Source organism: Hydra viridissima, unplaced genomic scaffold (genome assembly GCF_058129835.1).
Source record: "Hydra viridissima isolate aposymbiotic clone 2 unplaced genomic scaffold, HvirCarnegie_v1 scaffold_2, whole genome shotgun sequence".
Lineage (NCBI taxonomy): Eukaryota > Metazoa > Cnidaria > Hydrozoa > Anthoathecata > Hydridae > Hydra > Hydra viridissima.
In genome coordinates, this window is record NW_028324301.1 from 20,749,148 (window position 1) to 20,777,045 (window position 27,898).

Sequence of the window (27,898 nt, forward strand, 5' to 3'; positions counted from 1 at the left end):
CGCACTTGCGGAACGAGCTCTTTCGCTAAACGACGTTTTGAAGTCTCTAAAAAAGTTTTATTGGCCAAACGGATATAATTGTAAAAAATAAAATTTTTATATACCAAAATGTTTATAATAAAATTTTGTTTTCAGTATTGCAACATATGAACATTTTAAAGTTTTATTTTTTGAAATAATGATAAAAAACCTAATTTCTTTCGAAACGAAACTCTTTCGCACCGCAACTTGCGAAACGGTTTTTAAAAGAAAAACACTTACGAAACGCGGCTAATTATAAATACTTCATTACGTTTTATGAATGAAATAAGTATAATTAACTAGGTAACTGAAATACTAATTATTATAAGTATAATGATATTGATAAGTTTCAGTTAACAAGAGTTAAATAATGAACATAACTTGAACATCTTAAACTTTCCCTTTTAGAGCATGTAAGTCATTTGTTTGGGATCATGTAGATTTGCATTAAAAAAATAATACATTTGTAATATGTAAACATTAGGTAGTTCAACAAAAAAATCAAACTCATTTTTTTTTTTTTAAATGACGTATATCATTGGAAACAGCAGATTAACGATTTCCAAAACTGCAATCCTTTTTTCTCTAACTAAATTTGCTAAAAAGCTATCAATTTTTAAAGGTGAAAAATTTTGTGCTTCAAATTCTTTCAAAAATTGTGACCACAAATGTAACAATTTGAGAGAAATATCAGTGTTACTTAATTATTTACATAGATATTGACCACAAATTTTCAGGGTTGCTTGCTGCATTAATATATTACAAAAAAAGTAAAAAAAAAGTGGCAGATTTACCCAGGGGCGTTTGGGTCACACGCCCCCGGGGGGCGTTTTTTTTTTTTTTTTGAGTTTTTAAACTTTAAACGTTAAAGTTAGAATGTACAATAAAAACAAAATAAAAAACATTTACCATTCCAATAATAGCTTTAAAAAAGTTATAAGGGATAGAAAATTCATAATTGGAACCTTCATTGTTTTTTCAATAGGTAAAAAAAGGGTAACATGAAGACTTTATATAATATATTATAATAAAAACCTCACCTAACTTTATTATAGCAATAAAAAAAACAATGTACATGAAAATATTGTTTGTACAGATGAAAAAAAACTTATTTTAAAGAAATAGATTGCAATTACTAATGTAGAAAACCATAACAGCTTTAAGATATTGTATCTAATGGAAGCTAATGTCTCCCAAAGCAATGTCAGCAAGAAATTCACTTATTAAAAATATTTTTCTTTCATTGTTCAAATATTTAACATTGATTAAGTTGTTGTTCTTTTTTGATGAAAAGGAATGAATACTTCCCATAAAAATAACTTCTTTCCCCCTCTACATCCCAAATATGATTTATGCTTTTTTGTAGCAAACCAGGATCTCTGTTCAATATCTGCCCGATAATGTCTCTTGTATCATCAGAAAATTTGACAAATGTTTTTGGTTCCACATTTTTGTCTAAATCTAATTTTATTTCAGCTTTTGTGTTAGCTTGACTATGTGTTTATCAGCTCTTTTACTTTTTCTTTTTGCATTCAAAATAGTCCTCTTAAAATTTTTTAATGTCAACCTTTCAAGACGTGCATTTAATAAAGAATTTTCTAGCTTCAACTTTCTCTTCTCTTGTCTGAGCTTGTCAATACATATTTTTTTCCTTTTAAGGTCTTGGGTTAAAGGTTTTATGCGTACATTATCAGAACTTAGCAAACTTTTTGCCTTCAAGTATTTGATCTGTTTTCCCATTGTTTCTTTTTGCAGTAATAGGGATTTTCTTAAATTAGGACATTTCGAACAGTCTGCTTTCAATTTCTTTGCATTCTCTATGTTAACTGTCACCAGATTTCCAGTTTGCAATACTTCCTCTACTTCCATTGGCATAACTACTTGGGCTTTCGTTTTGGGGACTTTAAATGGTGATTCCAATAGGGCTGATAATTTGCACCATAGTTCATTGAGCCTCTTTTTGAAATATATATATATATATATATATAGACGACATATATATATATATAGACGACATATATATATATATATATATATATATATATATATATATATATATATATATATATATATATATATATATATATATATATATATATATATATATATATATATATGTCGTCCAATCCCTCTAAACTAACTCAAAGTTTCAGTTTTTTCTATTTTTGAATAGAAATAACTGAAACAGAATATAACGGGGCCTAACGCAGCTAAAATTTAAAATTTTTAGCTGCGTTAGGCCCCCTTATATTCTGTTTCAGCAGCCAACCCCGTCCTAACTTTCTTAATCCTTCTAGGTCACTGTATGTATATATATATATATATATATATATATATATATATATATATATATATATATATATATATATATATATATATATATATATAAACTATTGAAGAATCACTTAACAACATTATTTAAATAATAGATAATAATATTTTTGTGTATAACAGTTTAATGAATGCTTTCGAGTCTATTCCGTAAGCGCACATTCCGAAACGCTCCTTCCGTAAAGAACTGTTTCGCAAGTATTCTTTCGAAAAGATTTGTTTCGCAAGTTTCATTTCGTAAAGAGATATTACGGAATAATTCTTATTTATTTTTTTCGTATTACGCATTACGGAGGGTAAATTTGCGCAAGAACAACTTTCGCAATAGCAACCTGAAATACGTAAGATAAAAATGCGAAATTTTCGTAAGTTTTTGTTTACGGCGAACAACCCTACTTTATGAACCATTTTTAAAAGTCGTATGTTGTATTTTTTTAAAATCTATAGGTTATTAGCTACAACATTAATATAATATTTTTTATGGAAATTTTTTTTCTCCTTCTGTTATCCCAAAATCTTTCCCCTATCAAATATTTTTTTCATAGAAATTTTTGTAATAAATGTTTTAGTTCTAATTCTATAAATGAAACAAATGAAAGTATGTTTTTTATTATTGGGGATAATTAAATTCAAAGTGAGGAGTTTTTTTACGTTACCTTGACTCGAAACTCTTAACTCAAAAAAAAAGCGATTGCCAAAATTTTTGTCGTGTCGTAAATAATTATTTACGCCGTTATTGCGCCGAATATGTTTAAACATATTCGACGCAATAATACGCCAATATTGGCTAATATTGTGAAAATGTTGACATCCCAATATTGGCGCGATATAGTTTACAATATCGCGCCAATATTGCAAACAATCTCGCGCCAATATTGTTTGCTACTCGGGAACAAATATGGAAAAGATGCAGCACAGAATTGGAATGAAAAAAAATCCCCGATCGAAACTGAGAGTCTAGATTTGACTAGCGATGAACTTGATGCGTTTATTGGAATACATTTGGCAGCTGGTCTTTCTCACAATAATATGACACATGCAGAAAAAACAAATGGGTTGTTATGTGCCTTTTATGACAAATGAAATGATAAATAAAATATGAAAAACGAAAACATGAAATACCTGGCCGCATTTTGCGAGATAATTACAAATTTGAATAACTTTTTAAAAGGTTTGGCTTAATCAAATGAACTATAAAAAATCCCATTAGAAAATACAACTACTAAAAATAATGCTGAGTGGAATATATGTTATGGAGCTTATAGAGTAGTCGAGGCAAAAAATAACGAAAAATCGGAAAAAATACTAAAAAAATATACAAAACTAAGGCTGGTGAATGAAGGACCAAGGAATTGAATAAAATCAGACCTTGACAAAAAATTTTATTTAAGCTTTTTTATATTTCGCTATACTTTTTTTAGTCATTTTAAAATTAACCTTACAGGTCTATTTTATGATTGACGGGTTTTGTTTACAAGAAAAAATTTTTAAAAATTTACAAATGTTTGTCTTAAAAAAATGATAAAATATGTTCGTGCCGACAACTAATTTCCTTTACCTTGGTGTAATTTGTTTAGTAATTTGTTAACTCGTGAAGTAGTTACTTTATCCTGAACAGTCTTACTAAACAAATGCTATAAAAGTTTAGACTAATACCAAGTGATCAGAGTTTCTGTTTTGAAACTGTGGGCAGCCATTCTAGTAGTTTTTTTTGTTGACAGGTGAAAATTTAGAGTTTGTCGGAAACTCGCATGGCTCACTGATTTCTGCGGCCTCTTTCATGTAAAGCAATAAGTTGCACGTCCATCTCTTATACGTCCATGGTAAATCTATCTTATGAGTTCAAGATTTGGTTACTAAAAGCAAAATATGCTTTTGAAGTTTTAATGTCGGAAATACCAGTAAGATAAGCAATCTAGTTTTAAACTTTGCAGTTACCTGATATTTTACGTCATAGGATTTCGTTAAACATCACTAATGGAGAATGTGATGTTTGCCAAAGCGAAACAATGAGCCCTCGACAAGGATACATGATTCAGGCGCGGATCTAAGGGGTGGCCATCGTGACCACATAGTTTAAATTTAACGACAATCACGTTAGTTTTGGGTTTATTCGCTTAAGGAATATTCCTAAAAATTTAAATTTGTCTGCCTTAACTTATGGATTTTGGCTATAGAAATTCCTGTCATGGCCACAATGGTTCTTATTACCGATTTTGATTTATCAATTACCTTCACAGTCTTTAAAAAGAAATTTAAAAAATTAATTCTCTTTAATGACAATATGTTGAAATACTTTTAAAATTAAGAAATTTGTATAAACACGTTCTTTTGTTTTTTGTATTTTGTCATTTTTATTTGTCTATATCTATCAATGGCTTAAGTTATATTCTATTATAACTTTTTATGGTTCTGGCGACAAGATCATTAGATCTTCTATCAGATACCAAGTTTTTATTTAAATTAGTCTATATATCACGGATTTTATTGCATCACAAAAGCATATATCTCGGATTTTGATGTATTACGAGAACATATGTCATGGATTTTGTTGCATTACGAGAGCATATATCACGGACTTTATTATATTACGACTAATTAAATGTAAAACTGAAAAAAAAAAAAAAAAAAAACTTTACGAAATCAAAACGCCAACTGCAACTGCAACGTCTATGAACAAAATATTGGTTATGCGCATGCGTGTACTCAGGGTAAATCCCTACTCGCGTTTTAAAGTTCGAGGCCAGACGTGAAAATTAAAGTTTTGGCGTTGTGTTGAAAACGTGAAGTAATTTTAAAAACGTTAACGTTTTTCATAGTTTTCACACGTTTTTATACCGTGACGTTTTCATAGTATCTTCGTAACGATATTTTACTAAAAACGGCTACGACGACGACTTATAAAATCATAACTTTTACTTTCTCGTCGCAGTTGGCGTTTCGATTTCGTAAAGTCGGTATTATACGTTACCAACGTTTTATTCAATCAATAAATGCTGTCAAAAAATATTAAAATATCGATCTTTTATCGAAATTTCAACCGTGAAAATAAAATTTGGCTACAAAGTTATAAATTCCTGGATCCGCGCCTGTGATTGATTGAATCTTTTAATACATAATACTGCTGTAAGTACAAATTCGTTTCTGCTTGTTATCTGTTTTTCAAAAGTTTGAAAATGCGACTTGGGACAATATAATTTTTGAGTGGCTTGTCTAGTTGAAACAACTATTTTATAAGTGCCACTCAGATTACTGCCTTAGGCTTTCTGGTATCCAGATTTGTTCTCAGAACATCGGATTAAAATAACAATGGTGTTTTGTTGATTTCTTTTTTATTTTAATGCTTTTAATTGATAAAGCTGGATTGGTTTCACATTAAAATCATTCTTTAAACAAAGTTCATAAATTAACTTTTTTCGTGCATCAATTAGTGAGGACAAATTCGCATAAGTTTGATAAATGTGCAAAAACACAAGGAGCTCTGCGATGGAGCTAACTGTTCAAACCAAAGTGGGAGAATCCTGTTATGGGCTAAGTTCAAATCAGCTTTTGTGGTACCAAACCAATTTTTACGGAACCCATAAGCATAAAGCTCACGAGCCGCTGTAAAAACGCCGCCGCCCCCCCCCCCCCCCCCCCCCCCCCATCAGTAAATGAAGATTAACTTTATATACAAAATACTCAACAGGTGCAACAACTTTTAACTCCGTCCCAGAATATCTCCAGAGAAAGTCTAAAATTACTTTGAATGAAAAAATATATTTCTTATAAAAATGATTTCATAATTTCGGTTGTCATACAAAATACCAACTAGGACACTTTTTTTATTTACTATTGACTCGTTTTTAACGTTTTTATGCGTCATGGAGGGAGAGGGAATCCATTTTTGCTTTCAAAATTTGGTTTTAAATGAACTTGAAGAACAAAAAAAAAAGAAACTACAAACAACGTTCGAAAAATCTTACTTTAAAAAACGGGTCGCAAGTTTATTTTTATCATTATCATTATGAATGTAAGTTTTCAAGGTTTCAAACTAAAAATTTATTTGGTTTGTAATTTGAAAATTTTCTTACAGTTTTTTTTTATTTATTTATTTTTGAGAAGTAGAAAATGAAAATTCAGGTCTGCGATTGAACACCGCGATAAACAAAAATTATCACACGCAAAAATATGTCACAATAGCGCATAAAAAAACCTCAAAAATATTTTGACAGGTGAAATAAATACAAAATCTGAAACATCTTATAAAAAAACTTTTCGATAGAAACCTACAAGCTATAAATACCGTGAAAAGTTTAAAACTTTATTTTCCTATACTTCAGAGTTCATCTTTTTTTTCAATGAATTTTGCGCAACGAAAGCCAAGATTACTTGAACTGCTGTCTGGAGAATTTTCGGACCTGGACGCGCAGCGATAACGATAACAATAATTCTAAAGATTAAAAAAAAGAAATAGTTAAAAAATACAGAGGTTATATTTACATTTTTGAATATATATAAAAAAGTAAGCACTAATGTTCGTTCAAAAAATGACTTCAACCTTTGAACACATAAAAGATCCTCCTTTTTTCACTTTTTTGTCGCCAGATGGTGGACCGTACTAAAAAAGAGAGAAAAAAATTATTTATGCAAATGTTTTAATTTTAACATAATATCAAAGTCTGTCGGATTTAAAATTCTAAGCGGAAACCATTAAAAAACTAGTTTTATAGTGAAAAAGAACTTACGGTCAAAAAAAACTTACTGGGTCCTTCTGAACGTCTGTAGGATGATTGGTCTGCCACCAGTCTGCTACCCACTCCCACACGTTACCAACCATGTTACAGAGTTTTTTTTTGTTTTGAACAAACGCATCAACAGGAGCTGTTCCGTTGTAACCGTCCTCAGCAGAATTTTCCCTCGGAAACTTTCCATTCCAAATGTTAGCCTTAAAAATCCCTTGAGGTCGAAATTCATTTCCCCAAGGGAATAACCTTGAAAGATACAAACGGTCAGTTTATCAGTGTTTATCACCAGCTTAAAGAGAGATGGTGATCTCACACAAACCACGCTGGAAATAAACAATAATCTCATGAAAATGTTGATGCAAAAAGTGAAAAGAAAATCAAGATTTCAATAGAGAAATGATCTCAACCTACATATCCTCTTCACCCCCAGTGCATGCAAACTCCCATTCAGCTTCTGTAGGTAGTCTTTTACCCTTCCATTGACAATAAGCAAGCGCATCATTCCAAGATACATGCACAACAGGATGAGAAAGTCTAGATTAGAGCTCATCGCCATAAAGTTTTTCCTTTTTTAATGATAAAAAAAAAAGTAAAAATTTTTTTACCTATTGATGAGATTTGAACCAGGACCTTCTGGGTTCTTCCAACTAGCTCCTTTTACAGGCAACCACCAAGGAGCACCATCAACCTGAAAAGTTAATTTCAGAATAACTCGATGAAAATCAAATAAAGTATATAAGTAAAATCATATGCTGAAAAAAATACATACTGCCTCAGTAATCCCTTTGTTAATTTCCTCCGAGAGAAAATATTCCATTACAAAGGAATTTCCATATATCTCAGCCTAAAACATACATAACATTTTAAAAAATAAAAAAAAACAACTTGTTTTTCAAATATTCTGGGATATGCCTAAGAAACAGAATACAATAAAAATGTTTTTTTTAACATTGCTTGTTTGAATCTTCACAAAGTTACTCTTTCTCCAGTTTTTAATTGAAACTTGTAACAAAAATCTCAAAAAGAAAAAACTTAGCACCAAGTGAAGCATCCAGTGAAGAAAGCATTTAATCACTTGCTTCAGATTTTTAAAACAATTTTAGACAACGATATAACATAATTTATTTTAGAACTTCATAGAAATTGCCTAAAAATGCTCATTAACATTTTTATTCAGAGATAAAACTTCAATGCATAACACTTATAACACCTCAGTCACATTCAAACATAAAAAAACATACTTCAGTTTTGTAACCAGTCTCCTTGACAAAATCTCTAAATTCTCCATTGCTTACTTCATACATATCAATTGCAAATGGTCGAATAGAGACTTCTCTAGCGGGAGATTCCCCATCATCAAGGAAAACTGGTGCATCAGTACCCATCATAAACTCTCCTCCTTCCAATTCAACAAGCTGATTTTTAGGGTAGACTCCGTTTATCTCAGGCACATCAAACTGTCCTTTAGTAAAGAGAAATTCTTTAGAAGTAGAATTTTCAATCTTATAATCCAATGTCTCTTTGTTAACATTCTCTGTATTTGTAAACACTTTAGGAAGGTTTTCATTGACTAATCTATCCTCCTCTGAGTCCAAATTTGTAATATCTAAACTTTCCTTTGTACAACCACAACCTTTTTTTTGTGACTTTTTGTCTTCGCAATCTTCACACTCTTTATTAGTTTCTGAGCTTTCAGGTTGCTCGGAGGAGTTTGCAAATCCGAAGACAACAGCAAATATTAAAAAAGCAAGTAAAGATTTTTTCATTTCTAAAGTTTAATCAACATAACTGTACAGTTTAACTTATGTAACAATGAAATTTTGATAAGTAAAATACAGTTTCAAAGATGAAAATCTTTTTTTTTTCTTTTCTGAGAAAACCATAAAAGATTAATACAAATTTAAACAACTACATTATTTCTGTAAAATATTTGTTTTATTTTGAAACGAGAGCAGTTTGGAAGAAATTAAAAAGATTTTCTAAACATATAAATAATAAAACATTTTAAATGAAACCAATACAAATTATATACAACAGATTAACAAACTTAAAGTATTATATTTATATATATCAAACACATTATGTTTTAAGGAACCTTTGAGTGTATTTTTTTAAAAAAAAAACAAATGAAGCAAAATTAAATAAAATTTTGGAAAAATACAAAAACAAATAAAAAATTTCCCAACATTTTTTTGTTAAGATAAAAAAAAAGTAGGGGTTTAGTTTCAGATAAAATTTTCTTGAGACCATAGAAACCATTTAACTCACTTTATTGGGCACTCATTACATATTTGTGCTCTTGTTTGAGTAAATGGTCAGTAGGAGTAGCCTCAAAACTTTTAGAATGTAAATCTGTTTGATGAAAGAAATTGACGGTTGCATCTGTATTATATTGAAGCTTATGCTTTTTGGCTTCTTTTGTGGAACGCAACTTGCTTAAAAATAATCTTGATGAGTCATTCACCTCTTTGTTGTCTATCATAACTATAATAAAACAAAAAAACTAAAAATTTGGAGACATTTCTAGCTTAATTTATCATATTCAAAATCAAACTTTGTAAATATTTAATGATGGTTGTTGTTGATGATGATGATGATGATGATGATGATAATGATGATGATGATGATGACGATGATGATGATGATGATGATGATGATGATGATGATGATGATGATGAGGTACAATAACAGATGTTACTCTCAATAACACATTTTAGGAGCAACTTGAAATTTTTAAAAAGTTGTTTTAAAAAAAATTTTTAAATCATTTTTAGTAAATTACCTGATTCTTTTCATAAGCCAGTGACAAAATGGTGTCAAGTGACAAATGATCCTGGCATTTTTTAATGAAGTGACTATTTATGATTATTTTGGACTTAGAGGTTTCTTTAGAAGAAAAAAAAATTTAAAAAAATTCAGTCAAAGAAAAAACTTTTGTGGTAATTTTCAAGTGACTTTAAAAAAAAATTTAAAAGTAATATTTTTACCTAGAGATTTTGAAACAACTATAATGTCCTCTTTGTATTTTTTAATTTGACATACAGGATTTCCAGCAAGATTGAGCTTAAACAATGAGGGCCAATGCAACAATGCATCCAAAAGGTCTGACAGTTCGCTTAGCTCATTATTCTCAATAATAAGTTGATTAAGTTTGTGCAACACTTTTAAATCACTTACTTCATCGATTCGGTTCCCAGATGCATTCAAAACTGAAAGACAACCCTAAATAAAATATTTAAAATGCAGACATTTTTATAATATTTGCAGAAATAAATCAAACCAAGACTTTAAGACTCACCCCAACAGCTTCCAGTGTTCTTGGATCAAAGAGTAGCTTTTCTCCAGGAGGTAACTTTTGAAAATCAATATGCAACTCGTTCAAACTTTTGCAATTCTCCAGACCTTCCACAACATTTATTTGATTGTGACTTAAATATCTAAACAAATGTTTTGGTATGAGCAAAATGGATAGTTAAGAACTAATGATAGAAAAGTTATTTTCACCTACAATTTTTGCAGTGATATTAGATGTCCTAGACCACTTAATTGACTTATTTGGTTTTGTTGTAGGTATAAATGTGTGAGACAATCAGCAAATTCAAGATTTCTTATTTTTGATATATTGTTGCTGTAAAGATAAAGCACTGAAAGACTCTTGCATTGTGATAAACCATCCTAAATTTCAAGAAGGAAAATATTTTAGTACTTAATAATAATTCAGAATAAAGCAACAAATAAAAAAAGAATTTACATTTGACAAAGCACTTATAGAATAGGGCAATCCAGAGTTCCTTTTGAATATTTATTTTAAGAAAGTTGAACTGATTGCTGAAATGTGTTTGCCAATTTACATGCTTTATACAATTTGATTGAAACTTAAAATGAGTTAATTGTTATTAAACTTGCAGTGCAGGTACCAATAAAATACTACATATATAATATGTAGTATTTTATTGGTACTATAATATGTAGTATTTTATTAGTGCCAATAAAATACTACATATTATATGTAGCATTTTATTGCTACTAAGAACTTTCCTAAAAAATATATTATGCCAAAAAAAAAATTAATTCCAAATTTAAGTTAACAATTCCATATCAGCTTTTAAATATAATTTTTTTTAACTTCAGTATAAAATTATACAAACTGAAAATTAAAATTCAATTTTGATAAATGACTATATATATAACTTGAAAATAAGACACCTTGTTTGAATATTTTTAACATAAATACGCGTTTAACTCACAATTTCGTCAATGTTTTTCTCTTGAAAATAAATGTGAGTCAACCTTTTAAAATATTGTTGGTCTGATTCATTGGATCGTTTCTTTGTATGACTGGCATGCTTTAATAGTAAATCTACGGTAATCCGAACCATGATGTTGACTATAAATATACTTCATGTTATGTCATGGATACATACTTAATGAGAAAAGAAACTTTTCTTGTGCGTTTAACCATTTCACATTTGTTATTATCATATATGTGAAATTTCCTTTTCAACTTATTTACCTTCGAGTTTGACTAAATTCCATTACTGAAGATCACAACCGCTGTAATCTCTACCAATGAATAAAAAGCATATTTACCATAAAGTGCGCATCTATCAAATTATTTTTTTTTGAGAGAAAGGAGATCACTCTCAGTAAGCAATTTAGAGTGATTAATGAAAACATCATTAATCAAGGAGTGATTATATACCAATAAAATCACACAGCAAGAGATTTTAAAGATTATTCTACAGATTTTTATTTTCTAGAGTTTTGCTAATTTAACCACTTTTATCGCGAGGTTAAAATTATTTTGTTCTATCTTCTATTATTAACATTGGGAGAAAATGAGCTATTAGTTTTAGTAAGTAATGATTACTTTTAAAATACACTTTACTTTTAAATTTTTTTCAAAATAATTTTTTGAAACATAAATTATTCAAAGCATAAATTATTCTTTTATTGAATCTAAAACTTTAAGCAATTTTTACTTTAAAAAAAATATCAAAAAACTTTCTGCCAACGTTTAAAATTGGAGATAATATAATAGTTAAATTGATTGAAAAATTTAAATTTAAAGAATTAAATGATAAAATATAATCATTAAATATAATAATTTTAACCTCGCGATATATAGTTGGATAAAGATTTTTAAAAATTGGCTTTTTTTAATGTAAAATTTTTAATAGAACGTGAGCTTGATGTTTAATGAAATTAATAAAAATAAAGGAAGAAAAGTATGTGTTTTTTGGTCAAAGTTGGAATTCTTACCAATGCCAAAGCAAAGCGTTTCTCATCATTAAATTACTTACTTAAGCTTTTAAATCACAATAAATTTATTGATAATACAGATATTATGCTTCTGGTTTATCTTAAAAGCTATAACTTGAAATATTATTAGGAAGTTTCAACTTTACAGAAAGCCTGACGAGTTATACTTCAAGTTGGTCTACTCTTTTTTTTACTGCTTTGTTGTAGAAAGTTAAATGAAAAATAAAATGTTCAAAAGAATTTTTTTTTAATGGGCAGAAACGTCCTTCAATGTGCTATTAACTCTGCTATATACCATTTCATGATGGAAGCACAGCAGTTGAAAAGGTTATGGGTGTTGGAGGTGTTGAACTAAATACAATTATGTAGGAAAAATTGCGCAAACTTTTATTTTGTTTTTAATTTGTCAATTCTTTTGTATTTAGACCTGTAGACAACAATGTACTTATGGTATATTTTTAAGCCCTAGTTTACTGCCTTATTTAAGAACAAAAATAAAAAACCTTGTGTATATATACTGAATAACAAAGCTTTTATGTGTAAAATGTAAGTTTAAAATTTAGTATCTTTAAAATAGATGTTAAATCTACATGCATGTCTATATACATATAAGCCATATACAACATGTATCATACCATTAGTTACATTTTAAGCTTATTTTACAGAAAGTTAAGTATGATTCGAAAGCACAAAACTACGCATTTCAATTGCTCTTAGCAAAGCAGGTTGATAGCAATTAACTGCACATAATCTAAAAAAAAATATTTTTAAGAAAAGCGCCTGCAGAATTTAATTTACCTAATGATGCCTTACCATAAAAGACGCTAAAAGAAATTAGGAACTTAGACTGATAGTATGCAGAGTTCACGTGGTTGTATTTAAAAAATATAGTGAGACTGAGTAGCTTTTATTTAGATGCATAAAAGAAATGGATGCAGTGTTGTATGGATAGGCGATTTTCAACGCATCATGTTCCGGTATATGAATAAAATTAAAGTACTTCAACCATTTAACAAATAACAGCTTTGGGAGATTTAGAGGATTTTTTAAGATCTTTTACTACGATGAGCTAAACAGCTAAAACAGATATTTTAACATCTAAAAAGTGAAGGAGTGCAAATGCTACTTCTCATTTTGCACCCATGGAAGGGCAAATAAAGACAGGGTGTTTGCTGTCATTGAATGACCTCTCGAGTCCGTACCAATAAAACAGCATTATTTATACTTTGAAAGATTATAGTAAGGCCTTAGAACATTACCAAATAGTTTAGTTTAGGTTAGAAAAACTGTTACATAGGATTTATTGGATGCACAAATACTCAAGTGTTTTCAAATCTAGCAAAAAAAAAAAAATTTTCCTAATATTTGAGACAATTAAAGTTAAAATAAAAATATATCTTTTAAAAACAATACTTATGGGTTATGTTATAAAATTATCATTTATTTTTTACACCATTTACAAATTTTCTGAGACTGTTCCAAGAAAAAAAGGTCTTTTTAGAGATATTTAGAGATATTATAGAGATTTTAGAGATATTTACAGTATTTAATGGTAACAAAAATTACTGAGCATTAATTGGTGGCTCCAAATATGTCACGCGCATCGTGTAACTGTTTAGAAAATTCCTGAAAAAGAAATTTAAAAACAAATTAAAAAAAAAAAAATTAAAATAAAATATGAAAGATTAAAAGAAAAAAAACTGAACGTTAAAATGATAAAAAAAAATACCTGAAACTGCTGATAAATGATTTAAAAAATACCTGAAATTGTTGAATGTTCATTTCGATGCAACGACGAACATGCTTCTCGTCTGCGTCTTTCAGTGTGAGAAATAACGTGACAAAGGGTGCGTCGAGATTCTTACAGTGATTTGATGATATGGCCGTGCTTAATTTCCAATCCATTTTCAACAATTCAGCCCTTCTAACTTCATGAGTTGATACCATTTTTATTTATTATCTGATGGACTTAAAAAGATAAATTATTCAAAAAACTGAAAGATACGTCGAAAGAAAAAAAAAAGAACTTTGAAGCTACTACTAGTTTTTTTGAACTTTTTTAAGTTTTTTTAATAAAACGTTAAACTTGAATTACTTATCAATTGGGATTTATGTTACGAAGCAAAAGCATGTGTTTTTACGCGAACTTTCTAGGATTTTATAAAAAAAAAAAAAAAAATCAAAATCGATGCCAAAATTGTTAAATTATTTTGTCGTTGTTTAGCATTAAATTTACGAAAAGGGTGAGGTACAAAATTAAAAAAGAACCGTATAAATTACAAGATCATTTATTGCACAAAATATTAGATTTTCCAGAAATTTGATTTTATAACAAAAAAAAACGTGAGAACGTGAAGAAATTTTAAACAGTTTCCGATAGAAAAGCTACTCCGGGCAAATCCTTTCCTAAATAAAAAAATAATGAATTTAAATACGCACTGCCACCTTACTTAAACACTAGACATAGACTCTAACACTAGTATTAATTTTTTTTTTAAATTATTAAAAAATTTATCTTAATTTAAATCAAAACAAGTCTTTGCAACGTTATACCTTCTAACAGCTCAATGCTTGCTCCACCACCAGTGCTAACATGACTGAACTCTAAAGATCTGCCAAATTTGTCTGCAGCTGTAGCTGTGTCACCACCACCTGGAAATAGAAATGAAAAGTTATCGTTAAAAAACCTAATAAGAAAAAACAAAAAAACAAAAATGATTTGAAAAACGTTTTCTTACCTACGACAGTGGTCACACCTCTAGCAGTGGCTTCACACACTTTATCCATTATCTTCTTCGTTCCTTCTGCAAACTTAGACATTTCAAAAACACCAACAGGCCTGAAACAATGACATCATGAAAGTAAAGATAAAAACATTTAGAAACACTTCACTCGAAAAAACAATAAAGTTCCCGGTAACAATTTAAACTTAAAGGTTAACAAATGACAAGCTGAGATTTACCCATTCCAGAATACCAACTTTGCTTTTTCAATTACATCACTGAAGATTTCAATAGATTTTGAACCAATATCTAAACCCTAAAAATCAAGACCAAAACAAATCTTAAATTCATTTTTTTTTAGTAAAAAATGAAAGAAAAAAAAAAAAAACATGACAAAAAGATTTTTTGTTTTGTAGCAAGAATTTACTTTTGATTTCAGTAAAGCATTTCTTTTTATGAATTTTTTTTTTTTTTTTTTTTTTAATTATTTGCAATACAAAAATTTGAAGCTCATTGAATTTTTTTTGTCTTGAACATCATTAAAAAACTCTTTAAAAAAAAAAAAAGTGTACCAAATAGCCAGCAGGAATGCCTTCTTCAATTGTAGCTGTGGAAGTCTCTGCATCATTAGAGAACTTTGATCCGCAAACAAAATCAACAGGTAGATGGATGGACACCCCTTTCTTTTTTGCTGCTTCCATTAACTCATTGATGATTTTGGCACCTTCTTCATCAAACAGTGATGAGCCAATCTAATCATCAAGTTATAAAACAAAATCTACAGCCTAATTAGAAATCCTTTATTCAACTAATATAAGGATAAATAATTTAACTTTTTAATGTAAAAATTTACTTTAAGTATTACCTCCATATTATGTAGTACTTTAAGAAAAGTGAAAGCCATCCCACCACCAATGATCAAGGTGTCAACCTGATCCAATAAATTGTAAATCAACTTGATTTTATCAGCAACTTTGGCACTAAAACATTTTCATATCTTATAGCTAAAATTATGAGCATAAATATTGTGAACCATATAATTACAACCATAAATATTGTGAACATATTATTATTGTTATTTCTAATTTCTGTATGCAAAACATTTTTCATTTTTGTTATTTTTTTTCTCATGCAGAGAAGTAAACAAAATTCCAAATAAAATATACCCGCCAAGTATTGCAAGAAAAGGTCGCTCAGGCTCTTCAAGCACTTTTGAAAAATAAACCAATTCTTTCTCCATTAGAAATCCTGCAACTTTTTTTTCAAAATTCAAACCAGCCATTGAACTAAATGAATTGAATTCTTGGTTACAATACAAACATGAAATGTTTTTGAGTTAACATGAATTTTAAACTAAATTTAATGTTTTAGTAAAAAGTGTGAGAAGAAAACAAATAGATTTATTTTTTAAAAAAAAGTTTTTTCTACCTGTCTGGTCGATGTACAGTCCCAAATGCATCACTAACATAAACATCTCCAAGTTTTGAGAGCGACTGACGAAAATTGTTAACAGCTTCAGGGTCAGCTTTAAGCTGTGAAATTTTAAAAACAGAATAATTCCAAAATGATGATGTTCAAAATAATGTGGAATCTCTAATGAAACTCTAGCAATTTATCATTAAAGATTTAGTTTTAAAGAATGTTATTATAAAAACCCTTTTTTTTAAAAAAAAAACAACAAAAAAACAAAAAAAAAAAAAACAGCAGCCAAACAAACAAAAAACATTACTTTTTTCCCATCTTTATCAACCCCTCTGCCTTCCTCCTCCACATGAAAACGAAGATTTTCCAGTAGAACAACTTTACCTATGGAAATAAGACAAAAAAATTTTTTTATGTCAAAGTTTTAATCCAGAAATTTCACTATTGAAAATCTTATCAATGCCCTTTAAAAAAATTTAAAAGTTTTTTACTGTTCTAGGTTTTCTTATATTCAGTTCTGGTTTTAAACATCTCATCATATTAGGGATTATTGACCACCTAAAGCATGTTTCAGGTGTACAGCTTTTAGATAAGTTTAAACTCCAGAAACCTCCGAACAGTTTCAAACAAATATGTAATTTTAAAAGTACCAAGTTTAACAGATAATAGAGAACCATTTTTTTATTCACATCTATTCAAATAGTGAGATTGGGTACAAATAGTGAGACTGGGTACATAAAAAACTGTAACTAACTATGAGTATTATTAGGCACCGCCGATTCGGTTCGTAAAATCCGCAAAAAGCCAATCCGACTTATTTTGCGGATTAAAATAGTCAGTTCGTAAAAATTTTTCGGATTAATAATCCGAAAACTAATTTACGAACCACTAGCGAATTTTTTTTTTGCTGATTCACTTCGCTGTTCGGATTATCAATTCGAAAAATTTTTACGAACCACTAGCGGATTTTTTTTTTTGCGGATTCTCTTTGCTGTTCGGATTATTAATCCGAAAAATTTTTACAAATCAATTTAACTTTAATTCGTTTAGCGAATTATACGAATCGCGTTCCGTTCGCGTCACCATTAAATGGTGTGGTCCAAAAAAATTACGTTTTTATTATGTGCGCGTCCTATAAATAGTGGATTTCTTTTTTATTTTCAATCAGTTGTATTTGGAAATCTTAACCTACAACAATTCGTTCAACAGATCAAGTCTACTATTCTTCACCTACATTTATTACGGTAAGCCATTATTATATTAATTTGATTTAAAAGTTAAGAATATTTCAAACTGAATTTTTGCGGTTTTTTTTTTTTTTTTTTTGTGGATCGAATTCCTTTGCGAATTATTTCGCTTTGCGGATTGCTTCAATTAGTGGATTGGTCCGATAAAATTTATATTGTAATATTTCTTCTACTTAAATATTAACAGAAATAAAAATAGAAATAGAGATAAAAACTAGTTTGAAAAATTGTTACGCTCATTTCAATAATTAAGGCAAATAATTAGTTCTTTTATTGAAAACTTTATGCATGCCTCTAAAATATCATTTATTGTTAAGACGAATATTAAGGAAAATTTTCAAATAACTTAATAAATAATTAGTTCTTTTTCGGAAACTGTTTGTATGCATAAAAAACTATCACGTTTTATTAAGGCAAATATTAAGGAAATATTGAGGCAAATATTTCAATAAAAAGTCAGTAAATCGAAAATGTGATTTGATCCGTGTTTTCGAATTTTTAATCCGAAAAGTAATCCTTATAAACAATCTGATCCGTTTTTGTGGGTTTTAAATTCAATAAATAATCCGAAATATTCGTCCGATCCGATATGGCAAACTCAATCCGATTCGTTTCTTTTTTTTTTTTTTTTCACTTTTTTTTTCTTTTCAGATGCCTAAGCTGTCTAATATTTGGGAATTCTTCAACAATGTGGAGGAAAACAAGGCAAAATGCAAGGCCTGTGGCAAAATATACTTAATCAATAAAAGCACCACAAGTCCTTTAAGGAACCATTTGAAAAGAGTCCACTTGAATTTATATAAACAATTAGAAAGGAAAGACAAGCAAAAATCAACAATACCAGACATTTTTGATGAGCTTGCCTCTGAAGACTCAGATTTTGAACAAACACAAGAAAGAGGAAAAAAGAGGAGATGTCCACAAACACAAAAAGATACACCAGTATCGCCACAGCCTGGACCAAGTGGAACTTGTGGCACTTTCAACACACAGACACTGCAAGGCAGAAAACAGGCTACCAAACCTGAATGGGAAGTTACTGACATCAATCAAATAAGAACTGTTGTTGACATTACTAAATGGGTGATTGAGGACACTCAACCATTTTCTATTGTAGAAACTGACGCATTCACCCGGATGATGAGAACTGCAACCAACGGTCAATTCAGAGCCATTACAGCAAAGAATATATCTACAAAATACATTCCTCTCCTTTTTAAATTCATCAAGGAACAAGTAAAAAACATTTTCAATTCAGACAAGTCAAATCTTGATGGAGTGGCCTTTACATCCGGCGTGTGGACCACTGATCACACCAATTTGTCTTTCATGAGCCTTACACTCCACTATATAGATTCAAAGTTCCAATTAAAGCGCTTCTCGGTAGAAATGTCCTACTTCCCCGAACAACATACTGCCGACAATATTGCCAAGAAGCTCAATGAATCTATCAACAAACTGGAACTTGATTTTGGAGTCAAAACCTGGATAACAGTCGACGGTGCAGCTAATGTCCAAGCAGGTGTTAGGAAATCAATTGGGGTTCAAAGTGCAATTTGGTGTGTCGACCACCGTCTAAATCTAGTTGTCAGTGGTGCTGTCGATGATAAAAGATGTCCAAAATGGTCAATTCTCAACCACAAAATAACAAAATTAGTAGGTCACTTCAACCAGTCCTCTCAAAAAGCTATGACTTTAGTTAATGCTGCCAAAGCCTTAAAAAACTCCAGAACGAAGTTAGTACAGAGATGCCCCACAAGATGGAACTCTGACCTCCATCAAATGGAGTCTGTGGTGGATCTTCTTCCGGCGATGCATTCTTTAAAGAATCCGAACCCTACTGTTTCTGGAGGTTGTAAGTTCACAGATCTTTTACCAACAGATGATGAAGTGGAATCTATTCAATCTGTCATCCGGCTTCTGAGAGGCTTCTCAGAATTCTCTGAGAAATGCAGCAGTGAAAAGAATGTTAGCATCTGTTCCGTTATTAATTGCCTATACAACATCAGAGGAAGATTAGCAAGGGAGATAATCAAGCCAAAAACCGAGGTGTCATCAGAGCTTGCTCACTACTTCAATGAAGATCTAAACAAAAGATTCGAAGGGGAGTTGATGAATATTGAATTTTCTATAGCTCATTTTTTAGATCCTAACAGCAACGGCATGTGCTTTGTGGATGAGGGGGAAAAATTTGAAGTAGTCAAAACTGCAGTAAAAAAAGCTATGGAAGAACTGTCAAAAAAAGAAATTTTGGCTAGCCAAAGCACTCCTTCCCCTTCAATGTTGGATGATGAAGATGATGACGGCTTTGATTTCACTGAACAACTGAGGAAGAAAGTGTTTGATGCAGGTTACATTAATCCTGGAGGTGAAACAAGTACCAAGAAAGCCATTTCTGCTGAAATTGAGGGGTATTTGAATTCAAAACCGGTTCCAGCAAATACAAATGTACTGGAATTCTGGAAACAAAACCAGTATATTTACCCAATAATGTCAAGGCTGGCCAGAAAAAACCTCTGTATACCTGCTGCATCATCAACATCTGAAAGAGTTTTCTCAACAGCAGGGAATATATACAGCTCTAGAAGAACCAATCTTTCAATCTCAAAGGTTGAGATGTTGGTATATATGAAAGAAAACACTAAGCAACTCAGTAAAATTCAAGACATTGTGTGGCCAGGAAATGAATTTGGAAAATGATTAACTTTCAGTGTGATTTTGACTTTTTTTTATTTCTTAACAAGGAAATCATTTCGTTTCATTGTAAATTTGAATATTATAAATAAATAAAAATGAATCTTAAATCGAAAGCTTTTTTTATTCTGAATCCGTATAAATCCGTAAAAATAATATCGGTTCGGGTTCCAATTCGAAAAAAATTTTTCGAATTACAATCCGACCCGAAAGTATCGAATCGGATTGCAATCCGAAAAAATAATCCGAAAAAATTTTAACGAATTATTTTCCGATAAATTATTTTCGGATCAAATCAATCCGTAAGTAATTTGAACCGTTTAGCATAGATAATTCGGTGCACAATCCGCAAACCGATAAACAGTATCGAATCGGCGGTCTCTAAGTATTATGTTAAGGTTACTTTTGCAAAACAAAAAAAAAATTAAAATATAAGTTTAAAAGTTTGTTAACAACTTGTATACAAATAATTTCCGAAATGCTTAGGAATAATTTTACTTAAGTAATTTAAAAATAATTTAGAAGCTATATAAAACTTTTTAAATGTACCTCCATCTGCTGAAAGACATGCTTTTTCCACCTCTTCTCCTACACAATCAGGCAGAAACAAAACATCCCTTTTTTAAAAAAAGTTGAGTTTTAAACTTCAAATTTAATTTTAACTTCAACTAAAACTATTATGGAAATAATCTCATTAATTATTCTCAATACCTTTTATATAATACAAATCAAAATGATAAAACTTAATCATTTTCATATTCTACCTTGAAAGTAACTTTCTTAACTCTTCTGCAATTGGTGCCAGAGAAAGTTTTGGATCAACTTGACCTTCAGGTCGCCCAAGGTGACTCATTAATACAACAGATTTTGCACCTTGCTCAATGCAATAATTGATGCTTGGTAACGCTGCAACAATTCTAAGCACAAGGAACTTAAACATGAGGATATTTAAAAATATACATAAGAATATTTTTTTAAAAATATATTTGAGAATATTTCAATACAATAAATTAAATGTAATGAATATTTTAAGTTAAAGAAACTTTAAAGGGAATGAAAAACATTACAACACAAGGAATGTTGAAATTTTAATTAAAAATTTTTAAGCATTTACTTGAAGAATCTAAAGATGTTGAAATGAACCTTTATTTTGTTTACTTTATTTTGTTAAAACTTTATTTTGTTTAGTCATTTCATAGACATTTTACCTTTTTTTTGGTATGGTTCAAGCATACAAATACATTTCTAACTTGATATATCATGTCTTTAAAACTATTCTTAAATTAACATATCAGCTATATAATTTCTGAAATAACATGTTATAGCTTTATAAATACTAACTGTGAAATGTATTTAAATTTTTTTAAGTTGGACTTTATTTCGTTAAAATCGAAGATCAAAATGATCTTCAGGAAAAACAATCATTCCATTATGTTAAATAGCAAAATATTTTACACTAATTATATATATCTATATGCATAAAATTTAATATGAATAATATATATGTAAAATATATAAATATATATATGATTATAGAGATTTTTTTTTTTCCTGAAAAATGATTGCAAAATTTAGTATGAAAGTATAAGTTTTTTTAAATATGAATTTTTTTATCATCAATTTTACTAAATTTTTGCAAATTTCCATGATTTTTGAAACTTTTTTCCGAATAGTATCTAGTACTTGTTAAGGGTATGTATGGAATTTATTCCTGTTTTATATTTTGAAATAGTTTTCGTCATTAAAAATTACTTGCTTTCATTTTCTTATGAACTAAAAAACTCTCTACTAAGATTACCTTGATCTTTTTGGCAATTCTCTGGGAATCAACAATCGTTATCTAATAGCTACATATCCACCAATGTATTTTGAAAGTAAAGCTTTTTACCATGTTTGAAAAATAAGTTTTCATATTTTTTTGTTAAGGCTTCTTGTAAGTTTACAATTGCTTACACTTGAATAAATTCTTACTTATAACAAAAAGGAAAAAGAAAAAGACTGTTCTTGTGCTTAGCATGATTCTTAGGCTTTCCAGGACAGAGGATTGAGTTGGATGCAATTTGCCAAGTTTTTAAAGCATTTTTGATGCAACTAATAAATCTATAATTTCTTTATTTCAGAATTACAAAAACTAGAACCAATTATAATACCTAATATCTGTGGTTTATTTGGTTTGCTTACTACTTTTCAACTCATTTCCTTGTATATTTGAAACTTCATACAAATACTTAACTATGAGTAAACTTATCAGCATTGACATTTTTATACAGCATTTTACAGAGCATAAATAAATCAATATTTATTGAAAATATAGCTAAAAATATATATATAGCTAAAAAATGTATTGTTAATAGTGGGTGTGAGAAAAAAAAAAGTTTTATTGTTAATAAATTTTAACCCTTTCTTTAACTTTTGGCAGTGGGACTGTCGATAGAAAACAGCAAAAGCTCCACACTATCAAAGAAAACTTACTAAATTTTTCCACTATGTCATAAATTCCACAAACTAAATGTTTTCTGAAACTAGGATAAACTTCCAATTCAGGGTAAAAAACTATTTATTTATAGCAACTATTGATTAAAAGTGATTGACTTGGCTTCTAGAAGTTTACAAAAATATGAACTAAATTATAGAGTTTGTAACTTTTTTTGTAACTTTTTGAGCTTGATGATGAAAGAGATAATGATATTATGTTGGAAGGTGAGAAATGTGATTAAGATAGTGATTAGGAATATGAAGATGAAATTGTCTCATGTATCAATTGCCTGATTGTACCATACAAAACCACATTATTCTAATGGTATAGTGTTCAGTATGTTTTTTATTTATGTGGCATTTTTTCCTTACTTTTTGACTTTAGAATTTTTCTGATGTTTTTTTGATTTTACAAAGCTATAATATTGTAACAATTTGTAAATTTTTATTACAGACTCTAACAAAAGCATAAAAAATACTATTCTTACCTTAAATTGCTAGTTATGACACCATTTTTAATAGGCACGTTAAAATCAACTCTAGAATAATAAGTAGGTAAACACACTTAAAAAACTTTAAGGAAATTAGTGTAAAATAAAATGATTACATCTATGTACTAACCTCATTAAAACTCTTTTATCTTGAACATTCAACTGTTTCAATCCAGCTTTCTTCAAAGTCATCTTTTCTTACTATTGTGTATTTGGAGAATAAACATTACAAAAACAAACAAGAAATTAATGATATGAACTATATGTAAAGCTTTGAAGATTATTTATTATACTTTAAATTCTTCTTAGGTATTCAAAAAATTATTTATTATATGTTACATTCTTTTTAGGTATTGTAAAATTTAATCTAAAGAAAAGTTAAATTTAGTGCAGCTTTGGATGGATACTCTAGTGTTTATAAATTTTCATTTTATTTTTAAAAAATCTATATTGTAACCCTTAAATATTTTATTCCTACCAAAACAGATACACACAGCCATACACATAAAGCACATGTCACTATATTAAATTTTACATATACCCCCAATAAGTAAATCATTAAATCAGTATATGTGTGTGTGTGTGTGTTGTGTGTGTGTGTGTGTGTGTGTGTGTGTGTGTGTGTGTGTGTGTGTGTGTGTGTGTGTGTGTGTGTGTGTGTGTGTGTGTGTGTGTGTGTGTGTGTGTGTGTACCACATAAATATCAGTTAATTTATTTACAAAAAAATAAACTAACATGAGCACCTTTGAGTATAAACCAAACAGATAGTGTTTTCAGCTAAAGAAGTGTAATACTGTTTCGTCAGACATCTAACAGACTTTGCAATTGGGAATTATTAAACCAAAAAAAGAATTTGCTTTAAATATTAGCTTAACCCTAGCTTGAAAAACAGAATTAAATTTTAATTTAAAAACATATCTGCTTCTCATTACTCTAATCAGAAGTTAAAGGCTTGATTTTTTTTTATTGCACTTGACTTGAGAATTAAATTGACCAACCCTAGCTTGACTTGAGACTTAGGCTTAAGTGTTAAAACAAGACACTAACTTGTGGCTTCTATAACAACGACTTGGTTACAACTCTGGTTATGACATCTATCTACCCTTTATGACTGGTTTGTGATATATATCTATCTAATAAGGTAAATACACATATATATTTAAAGTATAACACAGTCAGAACCTAACGAGTAAAAGCAGTTCTTTTAAATTAGAACCCGGAATTTTTTTCAAAATACTTAAAAGAAAAAAGGGCGGATATTTCATAATACAGGGTGCGTATGGTATTCTAAGACATCTATATGTGGCAATAATTTCTTAAGGTAATTATTTTCATTCGTTTTTCTTGTCAGAACATTGATGGGCGACTATAATCTGACACAAGAAGTGAAGAAACTTGCTGCTATTGTTGCTTTATGTACGAAACACACATATTTAGCAATATTCAATTTTCTCAATTTCGCCCGATTTGTACTTAGGTCGTTAGAAAAGTTCGTAGAACTCCCCTCTAAAAAAAAAAAAAGAAGAGTTTTTTTTAATTTTGTTTTATCAAATGTTCAAAATAATGTCCATCGTTATCTATACAAAGTTGCATCCTTTCAAGCCATTTGTCAAACGTTTTTTTATACTCTTCTTTGGGTATACTTTGAAGTAGCTTCGTTATGCGAGTTTTTTGACTTTCGACGTCAGTATCGTCATCAAGATTTTTTTTTTATCAAGTCGAATAGCCAATAATCGGATGGAGCTAAGTCTGGTGAGTATGGTGGGTGACGAAGTATTGTGATTCCAGCTTGGTTTAGACAATTTGTGACGGTTTCAGTCACATGGGGTCGAGCGTTATCATGGAGAAATTTGAAATTTTGAGTGCCTGTTTTAGGTCTTTGCTTATTTATTTCGCATATAAGAGGTTTCAAACAATTTTTTATATAATATTCGCTAGTAATGGTGTCTCCCTTTTCAACATAACCCAAATGAACAACACCTGTTGTTTTGAAGAAGATGTAGAACATGTTTTTCGGCTGAAACCTGTCGCATCTTACTATAGTTCTTGGACTTTCACCTTCACCGACCCAACTAGCGTTAGCCGACTTGTGTCCAACTTGTCTCAAATAAAACCACGACTCATCCCCTGTAATAATATCACATAGTCTCCATGGACCGTATCTGAAAAGAGCTAAATTTTCCTTACATGCCTCAACTCTATTCTTGCGATTTTGATCGGTTAACTCGTGGGGTATCCAACGTGATGTTAATTTTCTTTTTTTAAGTGCGTTGTGAATGATTTCGTTGATTGTAAAGCGATTAATCGATGTCAGGGCTTCAATTATACCATGTGTTGCATGAGGATTTTCTTCAATAATGGCTCGCACACGTTCAATATTCTCAGCTGTATACGTGGTTTGAGGGTGCCCTGAGCGAGGATCATCTTCGAGACTCTCTCTACCATCTTTAAATAAAGTAGCCCACTTGGCAACTGTACTATATTTTGGAGCTTGGTCACCATGAACTAAAACCAACTCATCGGTTATGGCTTGTGCTGAAACTCCAAGTAGAGCACGGGTTTTAATATATGCTCGATATTCAAATTTATCCATTTTTAAATTTTTTCTTGAAAACGTATATAGTAAAATTTAAATAACTTTTTTAATAAACATTCAAAATACTTCAACAAGTACTTAAAATGTTCATAATTAAACGCAGTTTAAAATGATATATAAATATTTAGTTATTTCCTGTCTCATTGTATCTTTATAGATGAAGTTCTACGAACTTTCCTAACGACCTAAGTACATAAGGTTTGCCGTGAATTGGAACTTTCAGACGGCGAGACATAATCTATTACAAAACGAAAAAAGCACGAAAAATATTCGGACCGCTGTTAACACAGCTTATTTTAAAAATGTAAGCGATCGTTGACGAAAATGGGGTGAAACGTGAGACTATTAAACATCAACCACTATGGTCAACACGAATATAAAGCATTAGATTCCTGCGTGCATTGATTTCCGACCCTGGATTGAGGAAGTTATGCCCCTAATGGATATTTTTGAATAAATTTATAGTCAAGAAATCACCAAAAACTGTACAAAATTGTAACTTTAACAAACCTTGTAAAAAAATAAAATCAATTTAGTTTTAATCTCAGTTTATCCTAAAATACCGAACGCACTTTGTATATTCAAAAGTGTTAATACGGACAAAAAATATAATCGGTTTAGAGGAGATATCTGTTTTCTAGAAGTATACGGAGGCTTTCGACTTAAGAAACTTAATGGTTTAAATATATTTTCAATAAAGCTATTTTTATCTAAACTTTATTCCAAACAGGTCAGCCTAAGCCAGCATCCACACAGACGTTGATGAAAGAAAAACTTCCATATAAAGTTGTGTGGATGTGGGTATTGGTATTCTTTTTAGTTGAGGCTTATTGAAATGGGACCCCATGTTTTTCAAACTTAATGGAATGAACGATATACGGATTGTGAGTTGTGGATGACGTTACAAATTTTTTCCAGTCTTCAGTGGTAACATAACTTAACCCTTTCGTGGGCCATTCATTTATCTTTGAAATTGCTTTCGGTTTTTGTGTACATCACACTCTGCACACATGTAACGGGTTCTCTTTTCTTGTGCTTTTGTACTACATTTTCAACATCGTCTATAGTTTGAAACCAACTTTAGCATATGGTTTCCAGCACTAGCTAATCGTACGTATTATCTGGTGTTGCACACTTTTTCAACTAAAATTATTAGTTCTAAATTTTTGTGTAAACGTAAAAAGCTAAACAATCAGAACAAAAATCAAAACACTTTTAAAAGCAGACCAAAAAAAAAAATAAAAATAGAAGACCAACAAAGAAATACAAATAGCAGACCAACAAAATCTACTTTACATTAAAGTTTTGAAAAAAACAGAAACTTTATTTTTTTTTATACTTATTTATTTATCTTTTTTTTTTTACAGAACTTTATTTACATAAACTAATATTGAGGAAACAAGGAAAGGGTTTCCAATTCTTTTTAAATTTTGCTGAAAATACTAAAAAGGAAGAAAATACCGTAGATTTCCCTAATTCCGAACAGTCCCTAATTCCGAACAGCTTTGGTTCACTTATTGTTACATCTTTCATTTTTGTGGGATTTTTAAATGGAAACTGATTAATAAACTGGAAGACTAGGGTAATGAGAATAAGAAAAAATATTTTTAAAACATATATTGATACCATTAAATTTTTTAATTGCAAGCAAAACACTTTTTAAAACCCTGAAAAACCAGCCATATAAAACCGACTTAAAAAAAAAAAAAGACAATTTAAATTGCGTACTGTTCGATGTAGAATTTGATGGTGATTATTTATCTGAAAAAAAAGTCAAAAACTAGCAATACTTCGCAAGATATCTTAAAACCAGTACTTTTCTGCATAATTAAAACGTTTCCCAAATTCCGAACAGATTTTGGAATGCAGATTTTGGAATGCACTGTGCAAAAGTTTGCGTTTTTACGT

The 27,898-nt window shown here is 29.7% G+C and overlaps 5 protein-coding genes across 8 annotated transcripts; all 5 read right to left on the reverse strand.

Moving 5' to 3' along the window:
• Nucleotides 1–6,585: 6,585 nt before the first annotated feature.
• Nucleotides 6,586–8,845, reverse strand: LOC145184130 (formylglycine-generating enzyme-like). Of its 3 annotated transcripts, none has more exons than XR_016450024.1 (7): nt 8,321–8,845; nt 7,849–7,923; nt 7,685–7,767; nt 7,491–7,613; nt 7,097–7,402; nt 6,893–6,952; nt 6,586–6,784 (listed from the first exon to the last, which is right to left on the reverse strand). XR_016450024.1 is itself a non-coding variant. In XM_080059734.2 (7 exons), exons 1-7 carry the CDS (start codon nt 8,843–8,845, stop codon nt 6,671–6,673), a joined length of 1,209 nt encoding a protein of 402 aa, XP_079915860.2. In that variant the 3' UTR covers nt 6,586–6,670. The 3 variants fall into 3 exon arrangements, 1 of the variants encoding a protein (XP_079915860.2); XR_016450025.1 differs by having other exon boundaries at nt 7,097–7,325; nt 7,487–7,613; XM_080059734.2 differs by having other exon boundaries at nt 7,097–7,325.
• LOC145202108 (protein phosphatase 1 regulatory subunit 42-like) lies at nt 8,704–11,619 on the reverse strand. 2 transcript variants are annotated; one of them, XM_090079525.1, is made up of 6 exons: nt 11,327–11,619; nt 10,588–10,754; nt 10,378–10,516; nt 10,067–10,301; nt 9,348–9,563; nt 8,704–8,847 (listed from the first exon to the last, which is right to left on the reverse strand). In XM_090079525.1, exons 1-5 carry the CDS (start codon nt 11,456–11,458, stop codon nt 9,349–9,351), a joined length of 888 nt encoding a protein of 295 aa, XP_089935651.1. In that variant the 5' UTR covers nt 11,459–11,619; the 3' UTR covers nt 8,704–8,847; nt 9,348. The 2 variants fall into 2 exon arrangements, with proteins under 2 accessions (XP_089935651.1, XP_089935650.1); XM_090079524.1 differs by lacking the exon at nt 8,704–8,847 and having other exon boundaries at nt 9,236–9,563.
• Nucleotides 11,620–13,761: 2,142 nt separating this feature from the next.
• On the reverse strand, nt 13,762–14,378 carry LOC149892384 (COMM domain-containing protein 6-like). Its single transcript, XM_090078690.1, has 2 exons — nt 14,103–14,378; nt 13,762–13,967 (listed from the first exon to the last, which is right to left on the reverse strand). Exons 1-2 carry the CDS (start codon nt 14,286–14,288, stop codon nt 13,914–13,916), a joined length of 240 nt encoding a protein of 79 aa, XP_089934816.1. The 5' UTR covers nt 14,289–14,378; the 3' UTR covers nt 13,762–13,913.
• Nucleotides 14,379–14,613: 235 nt separating this feature from the next.
• LOC149892385 (putative phosphoglycerate kinase) lies at nt 14,614–24,624 on the reverse strand. The gene is made up of 13 exons (XM_090078689.1): nt 23,524–24,624; nt 23,391–23,441; nt 21,192–21,344; nt 20,977–21,044; nt 16,794–16,870; nt 16,493–16,596; nt 16,231–16,350; nt 15,930–16,044; nt 15,637–15,816; nt 15,304–15,380; nt 15,080–15,180; nt 14,895–14,993; nt 14,614–14,747 (listed from the first exon to the last, which is right to left on the reverse strand). The coding sequence occupies exons 1-13, from the start codon at nt 23,583–23,585 to the stop codon at nt 14,704–14,706; spliced, it is 1,251 nt and encodes a 416-aa protein (XP_089934815.1). The 5' UTR covers nt 23,586–24,624; the 3' UTR covers nt 14,614–14,703.
• A 466-nt stretch (nt 24,625–25,090) lies between these two features.
• Nucleotides 25,091–25,987, reverse strand: LOC149892386 (histone-lysine N-methyltransferase SETMAR-like). The gene has a single exon (XM_090078125.1). It carries the CDS (start codon nt 25,985–25,987, stop codon nt 25,091–25,093), a length of 897 nt encoding a protein of 298 aa, XP_089934251.1.
• Between the last annotated feature and the right edge of the window lie 1,911 nt (nt 25,988–27,898).